The sequence below is a fragment of the Hemitrygon akajei genome, chromosome 10, assembly GCF_048418815.1.
Source record: "Hemitrygon akajei chromosome 10, sHemAka1.3, whole genome shotgun sequence".
NCBI classification, from domain to species: domain Eukaryota; kingdom Metazoa; phylum Chordata; class Chondrichthyes; order Myliobatiformes; family Dasyatidae; genus Hemitrygon; species Hemitrygon akajei.
The window spans coordinates 17,616,511-17,635,192 of record NC_133133.1 but is presented as its reverse complement, the minus strand read 5'-3'; the positions used below and the strand labels follow the sequence as shown (position 1 = coordinate 17,635,192).

Sequence of the window (18,682 nt, the reverse complement as noted above, 5' to 3'; positions counted from 1 at the left end):
AGCCAGCACGGTTTTTCCCCAGGGTGAAAATGGCTAATACGAGAGGGCATATTTTTAAGGTGATTGGAGGAAAGTATGGGGGGGATGTCCAAGTTAAGTTTTTTATACAGAGAGTGATGGGTCCGTGAAACGGTCTGTTGAGGTGGTGGTAGAGGCAGATACAATAGGGACACTTAAGAGACTCTCATTAAGAACATGGATGAAAGGAAAATGGACGCTATGTAGGAGCGAAGGGTTAGATTGAAAGGTTGGCACAATAGCATGTGCTGTAGGGTTCTGTGTTCTATGAACACAGATGCACTGGAACTATGTGGGTCAATTGTCAGGAAATAACTGAAATTTTTATGAACATGTGTGTATGGAATTATTAAGACAAGTTGCACATCTTAAGCATATTGCTCTTCTAAATCTCTTGCCAAACTCATAACAAAGTACTGACTTAAGTTTCATTGGGCAAATATGGCCGATGGGCTTTCTAATTATCAATGAGAACTTGTGGGTCAGAGAAAGAGAATCAAATTGTCTAGGCAAATCTAGCCACTGTTTCTATTTTTTCAAAGCAAATTCAAAACTCCTACAGGCATTCTTCTTTCCCCCTACTTTAACGGAGGTGAAGGCATATGAAAGGGGAATCTTCTTCATTAGGTTTCTGTCACTTCTGTAAAACTGGCCCTAAATTGCACTCCAGTCAGGGCACCATACGGCAAACTAGAGGGAGGTGAACCTGTGGGATTCATCACCATAGACGGCAGTGGAGGCCAAGTCATTTGATGTATACAGTGCTTATAAAAAGTATTCACCCCCCCCCCCCCCCCCCCGGGAAGTTTTCATGTTTTACAACATTGTATCACTGTGGATTTAATTTGGCTTATTTTAACTCTGATCAACAGAAAAAGACTCTTTTGTGCCCAAATGAAAACAGATCTCTACAAAGTGATCTAAATTAATTACAAATATGAAACACAAAATAATTAATTGCGTAGGTATCCACCCCACCCCCGTCCTTTAAAATCATCAAGAAATCATCACTGTGCAGCCTATTGTTCTTCGAAGTCACAGTTAGTTAAACAGAGATCTCTTTCTGGAAACCTGTGTGCTGTCAAGGTGTTTCAATTAATTGTAGTAAAAATTTACCTGTATCTGTAAGATCTAAAAGGTTTAAAGGCACCAAGCTTTAAAAGGGAGACCACTATATACAGTGGCCATCGTTGGAGTGGACTAAGTCAGAGTGGGATGGCTTTGGCTCAATCAGGCTTCGGCGAGAAACAGTTAGAGGCGAGGGTAGGTTCTGGTAAGTTTCTGTTTTTCTTTTTTTTTGTTCAGACTAGAGAATATGCCAGGCAGGATGTTGGAATACTCCTCTTGCAGGATGTGGGAAGTCGGGGAGACTTCCGGTGTCCCTGACAACGATACCTGCAAGAAGTGCATCCAGCTGCAGCTCCTAACAAACTGCGTTAGGGAACTGGAGCTGGAGTTGGATGACCTCCGGATCATTCGGGAGACTGAGCAGTCTATAGACAGTAGCTTCTGGGAGGTAGTTACACCTAAGGAACAGAGCACAGGCAACTGGGTTACCGTCAGGCAAGGGAAGGGGAAAGGGCAGGTAGTGCAGTGTTCCCCTGTGGCCATTCCCCTCCAAAACAGGTATACCGATTTGGATACTGTTGGGGGGGATGGCTTACCTGGGACAAGCTGCGGCAGCCGGATCTCTGGCACTGAGTCTGGTTCTGCAGTGCAGAAGGGAGGGAGGAAGAAGAGGAGAGTGGTAGTGACAGGGGACTCCATAGTCAGGGGTACAGACAAGAGATTCTGTGGTTGTGACAGAGACTCCGCCAGGGTCAGGGATGTCTCTGATCGCGTGCACAGCATTCTGAAGTGGGAGGGTGATCAGCCAGATGTCGTGGTACACATCGGTACCAATGACATAGGGAGAAAGAGTCAGGAGGTCCTGTGGAGTGAGTACAGAGAGCTTGGTAGGAAGTTGAAAAACAGGACCTCGAGGGTAGTAATCTCCGGATTGCTGCCTGTGCCACGTGCCAGTGAGGGTAAGAGTAGGATGCTCTGGCAGATGAACATGTGGCTGAGAAGCTGGTGTAGGGGGCAGGGTTTCAGATTTCTAGATCATTGGGACCTTTTCTGGGGCAGGTGTGACCTATACAAGAGGGATGGGTTACACCTGAACTACAAGGGGACCAATATACTTGCAGGGAGGTTTGCTAGTGTTAATGGGGAGGGTTTAAACTAGATCTGCAGGGGGATGGGAACCAGAGTGCCAGAGTAGGTAGTGGAACGGGGGTAAAAAGAAATGATGTTAGTAGTTCATGCAAAGTCATAAATAGTAAGGTTGTGTGTGGTGGTAACAATCTTCTGAAGTGTGTATATTTCAATGCGAGGAGTATTGTGGGAAAGGCAGAAGAGCTGAGGACCTGGATTGACACGTGAATTATGACATTATAGCCATTAGTGAAACTTGGCTACAGGAGGGGCAGGGCTGGCAGCTCAATGCTCCAGGGTTCTGATGTTTCAGACGTGATAGAGGCAGAGGGATGAAGGGTGGTGGGGGGTGGCTTTGCTAGTCAGGGAAAATATTACAGCAGTGCTTCGGCAGGAAAGATTAGAGGGCTTGTCTACTGAGGCCATATGGGTGGAGCTGAGAAACAGGAAAGGTATGACCACATTAATAGGGTTGTATTATAGACCACCCAATAGTCAGCGAGAATTGGAGGAGCAAATCTGCAGAGAAATAACAGACAACTGCAGGAGACAGAAAGTTGTGATTGTAGGGGATTTTAATTTTCCACACATTGATTGGGACTCCCATACTGTTAAAGGTCTAGATGGGTTAGAGTTTGTGAAATGTGTTCAGGAAAGTTTTCTAAATCAATATATAGATGTACCAACTAGGGAGGATGCAATATTAGATCTCCTATTAGGAAACGAGTTAGGACAGGTGACGGAAGTGTGTGTAGGGGAACACTGGTTCCAGTGATCATAACGTCATTAGTTTCAATGTGATCATGGATAAAGATAGATCTGGTCCTTGGGTTGAAGTTCTAAACTGGAAAACGGCCAAATTTGAAGAAATGAGAAAGGATCTAAAAAGCGTAGATTGGGACAGGTTGTTCTCTGGCAAGGATGTGATTGGTAAGTGGGAGGCCTTCAAAGGAGAAATTCTGAGAGTGCCTTTAACCCTGACAGGAACATACAAACTTTATGTCTCCTGCAGTTGGAGGAATGGGCAGAAAAATGGCAGATGGAGTTTAATGCGGACAAGTGTAAGGTATTGCACTTCGGAAGGTCAAACCAAGGTAGAACATACAAGGTAAATGGTAGGATGCTGAGGAGTGCAGTAGAACAGAGGGATCTGGGAGTACAGGTACATAATTCCCTAAAAGTGGCGTCACAAGTAGATAGGGTTGTAAAGAGAGCTTTAGGTACATTGGCCTTTATAAATCAAAGTATTGAGTATAAGAGTTGGAATGGTGAGGTTGTATTAGACATTGGTGAGACCGAATTTGGAGTATTGTGTGCAGTTTTGGTCACTTAATTACAGGGTGTATATTAATAACGTTGAAAGAGTGCAGAGAAGGTCTACAAGGATGTTGCCGGGACTTCAGAAACTGAGTTACAGAGAAAGGTTGAATAGGTTAGGACTTTAATCCCTGGAGCGTAGGAGAATGAGGGGTGATTTGATAGAGGTGTATAAAATTATGATGGGTATATATAGAGTGAATGCAAGCAGGCTTTTTCCACTGAGGCCAGGGGAGGAAAAAACCAGAGGTCATGGGTTAAGGGTGAAGGGGGAAAAGTTTAAAGGGAACATTGGTGGGGGGGGGGGGGGCTTCTTCACGCAGAGAGTGGTGGGAGTGTGGAATGAGCTGCCAGATAAAGCGGTGAATGCGGGCTCACTTTTGACATTTAAGAAAAACTTGGACAGGTACATGGATGAGAAGTGTATGGAGGGATATGGGCCAGGTGCAGGTCAGTGAGACTAGGCAGAAAAATGGTTCGGCACAGCCAAGAAGGGCCAAAAGGCCTGTTTCTGTGCTGTAATGTTCTATGGTTCTAAACTGCTGGTGAGTCAGTACCCTGGCAAAAACTACACCATGAAGACAAAGGATCACTCCAAGCAACTCTGTGAAAAGATTATTGAAAGGCAGAAGTCAGGAGAAAGATACAAGAAAATTTCCAAGTCACTGAAATTCCCTTGGAGTACAGTTAAGTCAATAATCAAGCAATGGAAAGAATATGGCACAGCTGTAAATCTGCCTAGAGCAGGCAGTTTAAAAAAACTGAGTGACCGTGCAAGAAGGGGACTTGTGAGGGAGCAGCCAGGAGACCTGTGACAAATCTAAAGGAGTTACAAGCTTCAGTGTGAGATGGCAAAGGAAAAGCCACTGTTGTGTGGATAAGCCTCTATCAGCTTTGCACATCTGGACACTGCAAATTTCCCCATTCATCTTTACAAGTTCAGCACAAATTCTCAATTGGATTGAGGTCTGGACTCTGATTTGGCCACTCCAGGACATTAACTTCGTTGTTTTTAAGCCATTCCTGTGTAGCTTCAGCTTTATGCTTGGGGTCATTGTCTGGCTGGAAAACAAATCTTCTCCAAGTTGCAGGTCTCTTGCAGACTGCATCAGGTTTTCCTCCAGGATTTCCCTGTACTTTGTTGCATTCATTTTACCCTCTACCTTCACAAGCCTTCCAGGGCCTGCTGCAGTGAAGCATCCCCACAGCATGATGCAGCCACCACCGTGCTTCTCGGTAGGGATGGTGTGTTTTTGATGATAAGTGGTGTTTGGCTTATGCCAAACAGAGTGTTTAATCTGATGTCCAAAAAGCTCAATTTTGGTTTCATCAGACCATAGAACCTTCCTCCAGCTGACTTCAGAGTCTCCCACATGCCTTTTGGCAAACACTGACCGAGATTTTATGAGTTTTTTCAACAGCGGCTTTCTCTTTGCCACTCTCCCATAAAGCTGCGACCGGTGAAGCACCTGGGCAACATTTGTATGCACAGTCTCTCCCATCTCAGCCACTGAAGCTTGTAACTCCTTCAGATTTGTCATAGGTCTCTTGGTGGCCTCAATCACTAGTCCCCTTCTTGCACGGTCATTCAGTTTTTGAGGGCTGCCTGCTCTAGAGATTTACAGCTGTGTCACATTCTTTCCATTGCTTGATGATTGACTTAACTGTACTCCAAGGGATATTCAGTGACTTGGAAATTTTCTTGTATCCATCTCCTGACTTGTGCTTTTCAATAATCTTTTCACGGAGTTGTTTGGAGTGTTCTTTTGTCTTCATGGTGTAGTTTGTGCCAAGTACTGACTCATCAGCAGTTGGACCTTCCAGATACAGGTGTATTTTTACTACAATCAGTTGAAACACCTTGACTGCACACAGGTCCCCAAAGACAGATCATTTAACTAATTACGTGACTTCTAAAACCAATTGTCTGCACCAGTGATGATTTGGTGAGTCATATTAAAGTGGGGGGGGGGGGGTGAATATGTATGCAATCAATTATTTTGCCTTTTATATTTGTAATTAATTTAGATCACTTAGTAGAGATCTGTTTTCACTTTGACACGAAAGAGCCTTTCTCTGTCAATCAGTGTCAAAAAAGCCAAATTAAATCCACAGTGATTCAATGTTGTAAAACATGAAAACTTCCCGGGGGGGGGGGGGGGGGGGTGACGTGATGAATACTTTTTATAGACACTGTATAAAGCAGAGGTTGGTAGGTACTTAAGTAGTAAGGGAGTCAAAGATTATGGGGAAAAGGTAGTAGAATGGGGTTGAGAGGGAAAAGCAATCAACTGTAACCAAATAGCCTGCTTCTGCTCTCCTGGTCCTAGTGTACTGAGATGTCAGACATGGAGGTGGTCTAATGTGCTGATGTCAGACATGGAGGTGGTCTAATGTGCTGATGTCAGACATGGTGATGGTCTAAGGTGCTGATGTCAGACATGGAGGTGGTCTAATGTGCTGATGTCAGACATGGAGGTGGTCTAATGTGCTGATGTCAGACATGGTGATGGTCTAAGGTGCTGATGTCAGACATGGAGGTGGTCTAATGTGCTGATGTCAGACATGGAGGTGGTCTAATGTGCTGATGTCAGCCAACGTGGTGATCAGCGGCAAGGAAGACAGATTCAGTTAACACAAAAGCTGAAGGCAGGATTTGGGAGATGGTCCATGTGCAAGAAACCAAAGAAACATGGGAATGAATGGAACTAAAAGCAGGAAAAATGAATCTTCTCTGTTGTTTGGAAATTCTGAATGATACAGGGACAGCAAGTAGCATCACAATATTACACCACCAGTGACCTGGGTTCAATTCCTGCTGCTATCTGTAAGGAATTTGCATGTTCTCCCCGTGAGTGTGTGGGTTTCCTCCGGGTGCTCCGGTTTCATCCCACATCCCAATGATGGGCTGTTAATAGGTTAATTAGTAATTGGGTGCCGTGGGCTCGTTGGGCTAGAAGGGTCTGTTAACCGTGCTGAATAAATACATAAATAATGTTGGAGCAGTGAACAGTTACTCACCTTGTGGCTCAGACATCGTCCCGGCTTCTGCACTTTCCCCCTTCACGTAGGGCTGATTCAGGCTCCCTAAGGAGAACACAGGAATAAAATCTCAGCTTCGAATGAATTAATGATCTGAGCAGTGGATCCAGGCAGCAAGAACAGCAGCCAGTCAGGAAATCAATCACATATGGCTCTCTTATAACACCATAGGACCGGGGAGCAGAATGTGACCATTCAGCCCATCGAGTCTGCTCTGCCATTCCATCATGGCTGATTTATTATCCCTCTCACCCCCATTCTCCGGCCATCTCCCTCTAACCTTTGATGCCTTTAAGTATACTCAGTGACTTGGCTTGCACAGCCTTCTGTGGCAAAGCATTCCACAGATTCACCACCCTCTGGTTAAAGACATTTTTCCTCAGCACCATTCTAAATAGATTCCGAGGCTGTGCCCTCTGCTCTTAAGACTTCCCCATTATTGGAAATATCCTCTCCGTATCCATTCTATCCAAACCTTTCAATATTCAATAGGTTGCAATGAGATTTCCCCCTCATTCTTATAACCTCCAGTGAATACAGGTCTAAAGCCATCAAGTGCTCCTCATATGTCACAGAATACACAACATGGAAAGGTACAGCTGGTAAAACCCTTCTGCCCACAATGTTGTACCAACATTTTAACCTACTCTAAGATCAATCTAATCCTTCCCTCCTACACAACCCTCCATTTTTCTGTCATCCATGTGCCTATCAAAGAGTTTCTTAAATGTCCTTAATATATTTGCCCAGGCTGTTCCGCACACCACCACTCTCTGTGTAAAAAAAAAAAAAAAATTACCTCTGACATCTCCCTATACTTTCCTCCTATCACCATAAAATTATACCTCCTCGTATCAGCCCCTCTCTCCCCCTTCCATCCCCAAAATAATTACTGCTGGTAAATGAGAAGGAAGATCTCATTCTAGTCCATAGCTAATGCTGGATTGCTAGAGAACATTGAACATAGAACAATACAACACTGGAACAGGCCCTTCAGCCCACAATGTCTATGCTAGACATGATGCTCCATTAGACTAAATCTCTTCTGCTTGCATATTGAAGCTTTATGGATTGATGAGTCTATTAATAGTCCTTGATATTGCACCCTGCTGACTCACATGGAGGCAGAGGTTGTATTGTTTTGTGTAGAGAGGTCTGCTAGCATCGCGTAAACAAATAAGACTACACAAGGATTCCGAATCAGAATCAGCTTCAGTGTCACTGACATCTGTCATAAACGATCCTTTGAGAAGTTGAAGCTTGGGCCATTCCAGCGTTCAACTCCAGTCCGTTTGTAAGGTGTTTGCACACACTTCCCACGAGTTTCCTCCCAGTCCAAAGACGTACAGGTCAGTAGGTTCATTGGTCATTGTAAATTGTACCGTGATTAGACTAGTGTTAAATAGGCGGGTTGCTGGGCTGGAAGTGTCTGTTCCGCACTGTATCTCTAAATAAACAAAAAATAAATAAACTAACTGCTTCAGCCCTACAGCAACACTTCCATCTGAATGTTCCCCGCCAAGTCCCATACTATCCCAAACTGGGAATATATCTCCCTTCAGCATCGTTCAGATTCAGAATCAGATTCAGGTTTAATATCACTGAACTATGTTGTGAAATTTATTGTCTTTGCAGCAGCAGTACAATGTAATATGTAGTAATAGAAAAAAAGCATGAATTATATATGAATTATGTACATATTAAATAGTTAAATTAAGTAAAAAGTGCAAAAATAGAAATACTAAAGTAGTGAGGTAGTGTTCATGGGTTCAATGTCCATTCAGAAATCGGATGGCAGAGGGGAAGAAGCTGTTGCTAGATCATTGAGTGTGTGCCTTCAGGCTTCTGTACCTGCTTCCCGATGGTAACAATGAGAACAAGTTATGACCTGGTTGTTGAGGGTCCCTAATGAAGGATGCTGCCTTTTTGAGGCATCGCTCCTTGACGATGTCCTGGATACTATGGAGGCTAGTGCCCCTGATGGAGCTGACTAAGTTAACAACGTTCTGCAGCTTATTTTGATCTTGCATAGAACCCCCGTCCCATACCAGATAGTGACGCAGTCACTTAAAATGCTTTCCACAGTACATACCAAATCTCCTCAAACTCTAATGACATATAGCTGCTGTTGTGTCTTCTTTGTAGCTGTATTGATATGTTGGGCCCAGGATTGATCCTCAGAGATAATGACACCCAAGAACTTGAAATTGCTCTCTTTTTCCACTTCTGATCTCTCTCTGAGAACTGGTGTGTGTTCTCTCATCTTACCCTTTCTGAAATCCACAGTCAGTTCTTAGGTCTTACTGACATCGAGTGAAAAAGGGCCTGTTTCGGTGCTGTGTGTTCTATGACTCTGTTACCCCATGATTTGCTGGATCTGAGTTCTGGAACACTTTGCCTTCTGGACTTTTTTTGAAGATAATTGCAGTGCCACTGATAGCCAGCAGGGAGCAGCAAGGGACCAAGCAGGTCAAACCTCAAACAACATCAGAATCAGAAACAGACTTAAATCGCCAAGGACCTATGCACATACAAGGAATTTACTTCCGGCAGATAAATCTGATAAATCCATATCTGATAAATTAGTCAGCAGAATTTTGTTGTAAACTCCAAGAGAACCTAGCACTGCTAGGAGTGGTTTAGCCAAATGTAAGAGATTAAGGGAAGATAAATATGGCAAAGGGACAGCATGATGAGTTTTTAAATGGCACAGTGGTGTAGTGGCCGGCATAACACTTTTACAGCGCCTTCCACCACCTGTAAGGAGCTTGGACATTCTCCCCGTGACCATGTGGGTTTCCTCCAGGTGCTCCGGTTTCCTCCCACACTCCAAAGATGTATCGGTTATGATTAGTGAGTTGTGGGCATGCTATGTTGGTGCTGGAAGTAATACACTCAAAAACTTCTATAGTTGTACCGTGGAGAGCATTCTGACAGGCTGCATCCCTGTCTGGTATGGGGGAGCCACTGCACAGGACCGAAAGAAGCTGCAGAAGGTTGTAAATCTAGTCAGCTTCATCTTGGGTACTAGCCTACAAAGTACCCAGGACATCTTTGGGGAGCGGTGTCTCAGAAAGGCAGCGTCCATTATTAAGGACCTCCAGCACCCAGGGCATGCCCTTTTCTCACTGTTATCAACAGGTAGGAGGCACAGAAGCCTGAAGGCACACACTCAGCGATTCAGGAACAGCTTCTTCCCCTCTGCCATCCGATTCCTAAGTGGACATTGAACTCATGAACACTACCTCACATTTTTTTAATACACAGTATTTCTGTTTTTTGCATATTTTTAATCTATTCAATATACAGTACATATCCTGTAATTGATTTACTTATTTATTATTGTTTTAATTTTTTTCTCTCTCTGCTAGATTATGTATTGCATTGCACTGCTGCTGCTGAGTTAACAAATTTCACGTCGCATGCCAGTGATAATAAACCTGATCCTGAAAACTGCCCAGCGCAACCTTCACTGATTTGATTTGGTGTAAGTGACACATTTCACTATATGCTCCAAAGTATACGCGATAAATAAAACCAAAGCTGGTCTTAGGATGTAGATGAGGAGAAGGCTATTGAGCAGTTAAAACACCAGCATAGACCAGATGGGCCAAGTGGCCTTTCCTCAGCAGAAAATGAAGTAAGATTCAAGATGCTTATTGTCATTCTTCAGTATAGGAGTGTAAAGGAGATCAAAATGATTGTTACTCCAGAGCTGATCTAGCATAAAAGACACACCCAATAAGCATGAAGAACACTATAAAAAACAAAAAAAAACCAATAAATAAAAAGCAGTGTACAAATAAACATTGATTGTAAGCATCACGTAAGGTGATGCTAGGTGATGTGTATGTAGTGGTGATGGGGGAAGGTGAGGTGGGTTAATGGGTGGAGGTGTAGATCAGCCTGGGGAACTAACTGTTTCTGAGTCTAGTGGTTCTGGCATGGATGCTGCATAGCCTCTTCCCTGATCAGGTCTGATCAGAAAAATCCATGAGCAGGATGGGTGGGATTCTTCAAGGTCTTTTTCCAGCACCTCTCTGTATATATGTCCTTGCTGGCGGGCAGGCCGGTGTGTTGGGCAGTTTTAATTGACTGTCATAGAGACTTCCTGTCTGCTGCAGTGCAGTTTCTGCACCACACCGTGACACAGCACGCGAGGATCCTCTCCACTGTGCGTCTGTCGGAAGGAAAACTTTGAACGTATGATACCTTGCATCTTAAAGCACAACTTCTTCTTTTGGTAGGCAATGTAGCTGGACACGGCCCCCAACAATGCGGCTGCCACAGCACTGGCGATCCCAGCAATTGTTGTTTCAGGCAGGGCGACTGTGAGAGAAAGAGAAACAAAGAACAAGAATCAGTGACAGCACAAGTAACAATGCTGACTTCATGTATTTTCCACACAAAAGGCAGTTGCAGGGCATCAGAATCTCTGTAAGGTACTGACAAACTGACAAGGCCTGCGTAACAAAGCAAGAGTGAAATATGAAAGTCTGCAAGGGGTTAGAGCAAGAACAGGTAACAGTACAGGTTCACAGACGGTTATTATCCCTCAGCCAACGGGCTCTTGAACCAGAAGGGCTAACTTCACTCACCTCATCACTGAGCTGTTCTTACAGCCAATGGACTCACTTTCCGTATCTGCATCTCCTGTTCATGATATTTATTGCTTATTATTTATTATTTTTCTTTTTTTTTCTCTTTGTATTTGCACATTTTGTTGTCTTTTGCACATTGGTAGTTTGTCATGTGCTGTCTTTCACTGACTATTGTGTTTCTTTGTATTTACTATAAATGCCTGAAAGAAATTGGATCTCAGGTTGTATATGGTGACATGGACATACTTAGATAATAAATTTACTTTGAACAATACTTTGGCCCACAATGTTGTGCTGAACTTTTACCCTACTCCAATTTCAATCAATCCCTTCCCTTCCACATAGCCCTCCTCTTTTCTTTCATCCATGTGACTATCTAAAATTCTCTTAAATGTCCCTAATGTATCCGCCTCTACCACCACCCCTGGCTGACCATTCCATGCACCCACCACTCTCTGCGTCAAATACCTATCTCTAACATTCCAAATACTTTCCTCCAATCACCTTAAAATTATACCATCTTTTATTAGCTATTTCTGCTCTGGGGGGAAAAGGTGCTGGCTGTCTACTCAATCCATGCTTCTTATCTTGTACACCTCTGTCAAGTCACCTCTCATCCTCCCTTGCTCCAAAGAGAAAATCCCTAGCTCACCCGGCCTACCCTCATAAAACATGCTCTCTCGTCCAGGCAGCATCCTGGTAAGTCTCCTCTGCACCCTCTCTAAAGCTTCCACTTCCTTCCTAATGATGACACAGCGCAAGTAACAAATCGTTATTTGTCTCGTGATGAGACAAGGACTAGCGGGCATGGTGTGGAGTCTGCCCCACAAACTGGCACTGAAGTTGGGTCCAACTCTTAGATTTAAATCTGTGTTAAGTCAGATCAGTTCCGTTATTCATGGTCCCCAGAATCTACTTTGACATCCACTCAACAACCATTTCTGAATGTTTCTCCCCGAACTGCCCAGCTGCTATTTCTGTGAGATGTTGAAACCACAGCTGTACCAAGATGGTATAATGCAGCAATGATAAATGTACAGGACTTCTGTGGAGAAGTTACTTCACCTGCATTTGAACCTTCGGTGACAAATGATCTACGTACGGCCCTCACAGTGTGTCAGTTGTATTCTGTTCATAGCTGAGAACTCAGCCACTGCTAATCAGCGCTTTTGCTCAACTACTATTGGTATTGGTTTATTTTTTTCTAATTATTCCGAGATACACACAGTAACACAGGCACAAAGATACAGTGGAAAGCTTGTCTTGCAAACTGTTTATACAGATCAGATCATTACACAGTGCATTGAGACAGAATAAGGTAAAACAATGATGATTCAGAATAAAGTGTAAAAGCTACTGAAAGTGCAGAACAGGCAAGTGATAACGAGGTAGACTGTGACACCATTTTACTGTTCAAGGGTCTGATCACAGCAGGATAGAGGCTGTCCTTGAGCCTGGTGATACGTGCTTTCAGGTTTTTGTATCTTCTGTCCGATGGGAGAGGGGAGAACAGAGAATGTTTGGGGTGGACGGGGTCTTTGATGACGCTGGCTGCTTTACAGAGGCAGTGAGAAGTACAGACAGAGTCCATGAGGGGAGGCTGGTTTCTGTGATGTGTTGCTAGCTGGGACAGGGATGTAAACTGGATTGACAATGGGCAATTAGTCAGGTCAACTGCAAGGCTCAGAATGGAGAATTTGTTACTCATCAGTAAGAGTGTTAAAGAATGAAGTGAGGTACAGTGTCACAACTGATCGAACTGCTACAAAGCAATTCCAGTGAACCAGGGTGACACGCACATTGTTATCGTTTTGCCTTAGGCTGAGATCCTTCATCAGGATTATCTGTCATCTCCGGCCAAGACCCTTCACTGGCCTGAAACATCGACTGTTTATTCCTCTCCATAGATGCTGCCCGACCTGCTGAGTTTGTGTGTGTGTGTGTGTGTGTGTGTGTGTGTGTGTGTGTGTGTGTGTGTGTGTGTGTGTGTGTGTGTGTGTGTGTGTGTGTGTGTGTGTGTGTGTGTGTGTGTGTGTGTGTGTGTGTGTGTGTGTGTGTGTGTGTGTGTGTGTGTTTGTTTGTTTGTTTTGTTCTGGATTTCCAACATCTTTTGCCCAATAAACCAATTTTAACCAGGACACGTGCTGTTGTCTATTTGGGGTTTGCGTGTTTCCTCCTGGTGACCACGTGGTGACTGCCCAGTGCTCCAGTTTCCTCCCACATCCCCAGGATGTGCAAAATGATGCGTTACTATGTTTAACCTCACCCTAGTAGCTAGGTGAGTGGGAGGGGTGTAGTTGGAGGGGATGTAGGGAGAATACATTGGGGAAAAGTGAAATGTTTAAGAGCAACACGAGGGGGAGCTTCCTCACTCAGAGGGTGGTGAGAGTGTGGGACCAGCTGCCAGTGGAAGTGGTGCATGTGGGTTGATTGCACCATTTAAGAGAAATTTGGATAGGTACATGGATGGGAGGCTATGCTGTAGGTCCAGATCAATGAGACTAGGCAGAACAATAGTTCAGCCTTCACTAGATGGGCCAAAGGGTTATTTTTGGTGCCGTAGTTCCCCATGACTCTAGTATGACTGGATGGTCGATGTGGACTCAAGAGCCTGCTGGCCTCCCGTACGGCACTGGCACTGAAGCTGATTGGATGGAGGTAGCATAGGGATCAGCTGAGTGACAGAACGAGCTCAGGGCCTGACAGCGTTCGATATTCACCACACAACAACAAAACCTTCATACACAGACATGGCCATCATTAGACTAACCTAATCAGCTCTTTTTGATAACATAGAGTACTGTGCAAGCATCTTTGCACATACACAGTGTATAGCCAGGCGGCTCAAGAACTTTTACACAGTACTGTAGTAATCTTATGTTTTGCACTATAATGCTCCCACAAAATAAACTAATTTCATGACATATGATGATAAACCTGATTCTGATATAGGTCGCTATTGAGAGTGGGAAGGGAGGAGGGAAAGGGAAATCATGGTTGGGAAAAGGAGAAGGGAGAGAGGATGGAGTGGGAAGAGAGAGGGCAAGGAAGGGGCAGGGAGTGGGAAGCACCGGGGAGACATTCTGTTATGATCAATAAACTAGCTGTATGAAATCAAATGACCTTCTCTGGTGTCTCAGGGCTGGGAGTGTCTGCACCTGTGCCACTCCTGCCCCTGGCATTCCTTCTCTGCCACCTGTCCCACACCTTTCCCACGGTGCTCCACCCTCACCACTTCCAGCTTCCTTTGCTACCACCAGATTTACAAACTCGTTCCCACTCCACATTGACAAATTCAGTACTGTATGTGAATGCCTTTTGCACGGTACTGTACGTGAACGTTCAGAGATTCGCCTCACTGCAAGATGACAGGGAAGACAATTAGCTGATACACAGGTTCAATGTCAGAAAGGGAATTCTTACCTTGATCCTCATCATTGGAAGGCGAAGAAGGGCCATCTGGAACACAAGACAAGAAATTATTATTTTTTTAATCAGAGATCTTACCTTCAGGGAAAGAATAGGGCTAGAAATTGTAGTTATCTATAAGCATCCCTGTCCCCACCGTGGATCAATGGGCAGCTCGCTCATGAGTGTAGAAATAAGACCATCAAACTTTGGAGCAAAATCAGGCCATTTAGTCCATTGAGTTTGCTCAGCTATTCGAACAAGGCTGATTTACTTTCCCTCTCAACCATATTTTCCTGCCTTAACCTATCATCCTCCCCTTTAAATATAACCAACGACTTGGCCTCCATGGCTGTCTGTGACAATGAATTCCACAGATTCACCTCCCTCTGGTTAAAAAATTCCTCCTCCTCTCTGTTCTAAAAGGATGCCCACTGGTCATAGAGTCCTCCAACAATAGGAACCATCCTCTCAACATTACTCTACATAGGCTTTTCAGATCGAGGCTGACCCCCAGTGCAGAGCTAAATTAACTAGATTGTCAGAGGTACTGGATAGGACGTGAAAATAAGGAGCAGTCCACACTTTTCTCTTTTAATAAGCTGAACAAATATTGGCAAAATTCTGTTGTATTTGAGGCATGATATTGGAATCTTCCTGAAGAAAGGTCTAACCCTGAACCATCTGCTGTCCATTCCCCTCCACAGATGCTGCCTGACTTGCTGAGTTCCTCCAGCATTTTGTGTGTGTTGCTCTGGATTTCCAACTCCTGCAGAATCTCTTGTGTTTATGGTTTATTACTGTCAGTGAAAAACTTGTCATGCATATTGTTCATACAGATCGGATCATTAAACAGTGCATTGAAATTGAGCAAGCTGAAACAATAACAGAACTGCAGAATGAAGTGTAACAGCTGCAGTGGAAGTGTGGTGTCAGTAAGCAGTAAGTGAAAGATCATGGTGAATATGACGGGGGGTGGGGGGGGGGAGGTGGACAAGCTGTGAGATGATAGGGAAAACCAGGTGAGGAGGAAGGGGGGTGGGTGTCAGATGGTGGATGAAGTGAGAAGCTGGAAGGTGATAAGTGGACGACGTAAAGGGCTGGAGAAGAAGGAATCTGATCAGAGAGGAGAGTGGACCATGGGAGAAAGGGGAGGAAGGACATCAAAGGGAGGTGATAGGCAGATGAGGAGAAGGGTGAGAAGGGAGTCAGAATGGGAGAAAAAGAAGCGGAAGGGGGAGAAATGACCAGAAGTTCGAGAAATCGATGTTCATGCCATCAGGTTGGAGGCTACCCAAATGGTATATGAGGTATTGCTCCTCCAACCTGAGTGTGGCCCCATCGTGGCAGTAGAGGAGAGCATGAACAGACATGTGGGAATGGGAATGGAGAATCAAATTGAAATTGGTGGCCACCAGGAAATCCTGCCTTTTGCGGCGAAGGTGCTTGACAAAGAGAAACCCAATAAAGGGGTAAAGTTCATGGGTTCATGAACTTCAGAAATCTGATAGCGGAGGGAAGAAATTGGTCCTGAAAACATGTTGAGTATGGGTTGGTCATCAGGCTCCTGTACCTCCTTTCTGATGATAATAATTTGAAGAGGGCATGTATCAGATGGTGAGGGTTCCTACTGGTAGATACCCCTTCTTGAGGCATATCTTGTAAGTACTTACTTTAGATGCTTGATTGGTCATGAAGGGATATGGGGGAAGGCAGGAGACTGGAACTGAGAGGAAAAATGGTTCAGCCATGATGAAATGGTGGAGCAGACTTGATGGACCAAATGGCCTAATTCTGCTCCTATATCTTCTGTTCATATGGTCTTATTTGAGCACTAGAGATGCCATGACATACAAGGCTATGGGTTGAGTGTGGGAAAATAGGCTCAATATAGAAAGGAACACACAAAATGCTGGAGGAACTCAGCAGGCCAGGCAGCATCCATGGAGGGGAATGAACAGTTCAGGGCCAATACCCTTCAGGGGAAGGAGGATAGCTAGAAGGTGATGGGTGAAGTCCAGTGAGTGGGAAAGGTAAAGGGCTGGAGAAGAAGGAATCTGATAGGAGAGGAGAGTGGGACCATAGGAGAAAGGGGAGGAGGAGGAGGGGACCCAGGGTGAGGTGATAGGCGGGTGAGAAGAGGTAAGAGGCTGGAGTGGGGAATAGCAGAAGAGGGAGGGGGAGGGAAAAAGTTTACCAGAAGGAAAAACCAATATTCATGCTATTGGGTTGAGACTACCCAGACGGAATATGAAGTGTTGCTCCTCCACCCTGAGGGTGTCGTCATTGTGGCACAAGAGGAGGCCATGGACAGATATGTTGTACCTGGAATGGGAATGAGAATTAAGGTGTTTGGCCACTGGAAGCTCTGCTTTTGGTGGATGGAGTGGAGGTGCTCGACCATCAGAGAGATTTGATGGCTGGCAACAATACAGTGGACCAAAGGGTGTGTTTCTGCACTGTATGTTTCTAGAACTCTGTAATCTAGGACAAAACAATATGCTTGATCAGCAGCCCATCTCACAAACATACAGTGACTACGGTATGTACCCCTACAAAATACTTTGGTTATTGAGAAAAGGATTGCACACCCCACGACCTCCACCACCAAGGACAACTGGGTGCATGGGGACACCCCCTGAGGGCTCCCATCCCAGCCCCTATTCAAGCTGACTTTGAAATATGTTTATATCTCCTCAAAGTAGTTGGATCAAAGTTCTGGAACTCCCTCCCAACAACAGAGTGGAAGAACATTCAGCCTGATGCATCAGCAAACCCCAAGCCCGCGGATGCTGCTCGACCCGCTGAGTTCCTCCAGCATGTGGATTGCTGCTCCAGATCTGGATGAAGACAAAGCTTCGCTTCACATGTACATCAAAGCCTACGGTAAAATGTGCTTTCCTTGTGCCAACGACCAACACAATCGACAGTGGTGCTGCAGGAAGCCTGCAAGTGTGGCCATTCTTCCAGCATCAACAGAGCATGCCCACAACCCACTCACCCTAACCCGTACATTTCAGGAATGTGGAAGGAAACCGGATACACTTCCGTGTTATTAACATTGTGTGACTTCTGACATGTAAGGGACAGCCGACTGGCTAATCAACACACCTATTCAATGTCCGAAAAACATGCACCTCAGTGAAGTTTACCTGACTTCTTCTTATCAGGGCTGTAGTCACCGTTATTCAACAAGTTGTCAAGGTCTTGATCTGAAAACTCAGACGAGCCTGTACACAAGGCAGAGAAGGAATCAGTCAGAGTCTAACCAATTTAACTGAAAGTACCTTTCCTGGATTTGAAAGTCTTCCTGTGTTGTTCAACACTACAGGAATTCACTGTCACCTGCCAGAAGCAAGTGGGATTTCTACCATCTCACTGTCTGATTTTGTTTTACATCATACCTTTTACATTATCAGGACCCAGTTCTCATTAGATATTTGAGAAATGTCCCCAAATATATTCTGTTTATTCCAAATATTATTACAGACTTTTCCGCCCAGGGAGAAAATGTTGACAAGTGAGAGGCAATCAAGAGCGTATTCTATATTTGTGCTCATTAAGGGGAGGGATAATGGTGTTGGAAATGCAGACAGCATTTTGAAAAGGGCCTTATTTATATGCCACAATCCTCATCATACACACGAGCTGTCAATGTCTTTTTCGCGTCAAGTCATCTGACAGGTTAATGCTTTGGATTTGATTGGAATCGTTGGATAATTCCCCAACAATGCAATGAAATCCTACATGCAATCTGACATGATGCAATTTGGGACGATCTTGGCTACAGCTGAACTGACAAAGCTCGTCAACATAAAAACAACCTTTGGGGGGGGGGGGAATAAATAATGTGACTTTTACTGAAGATGGTTTAATGATCCCAGGTCAATGTTTGGCTGAAGTAACTCGATAGTTTCACAACATTCACAGAACTACCTCATGGCAGGAAGCTTGACACTTATCTCACGAGTTGTTTCAAGTTGATGCAATCTGTTAACCCATTCTAGAAAACATTCAGCACACGGCAGGCACTCACACTCCACTGTGAAGGATTCTTCGTGTGGAGAAATTCCTGCCCACTAAATGCTTAAATTAATTGC

General features: G+C 44.5%; 1 protein-coding gene across 4 annotated transcripts in view; it reads right to left on the bottom strand.

Annotated features, from left to right (window-relative positions):
* The window catches only part of cd99l2 (CD99 molecule-like 2), a 227,591-nt gene that overhangs the window by 12,639 nt on the left and 196,270 nt on the right, over window positions 1–18,682 (bottom strand). For all 4 annotated transcript variants that reach the window (XM_073057826.1, XM_073057825.1, XM_073057823.1 and 1 more), the window contains 4 exons: window positions 17,735–17,812; window positions 14,598–14,633; window positions 10,786–10,902; window positions 6,553–6,618 (listed from right to left, as the gene is read on the bottom strand). In XM_073057826.1, the coding sequence (XP_072913927.1) occupies window positions 6,553–6,618; window positions 10,786–10,902; window positions 14,598–14,633; window positions 17,735–17,812 (297 nt within the window). The remainder of the gene's footprint in view (window positions 1–6,552; window positions 6,619–10,785; window positions 10,903–14,597; window positions 14,634–17,734; window positions 17,813–18,682) is intronic.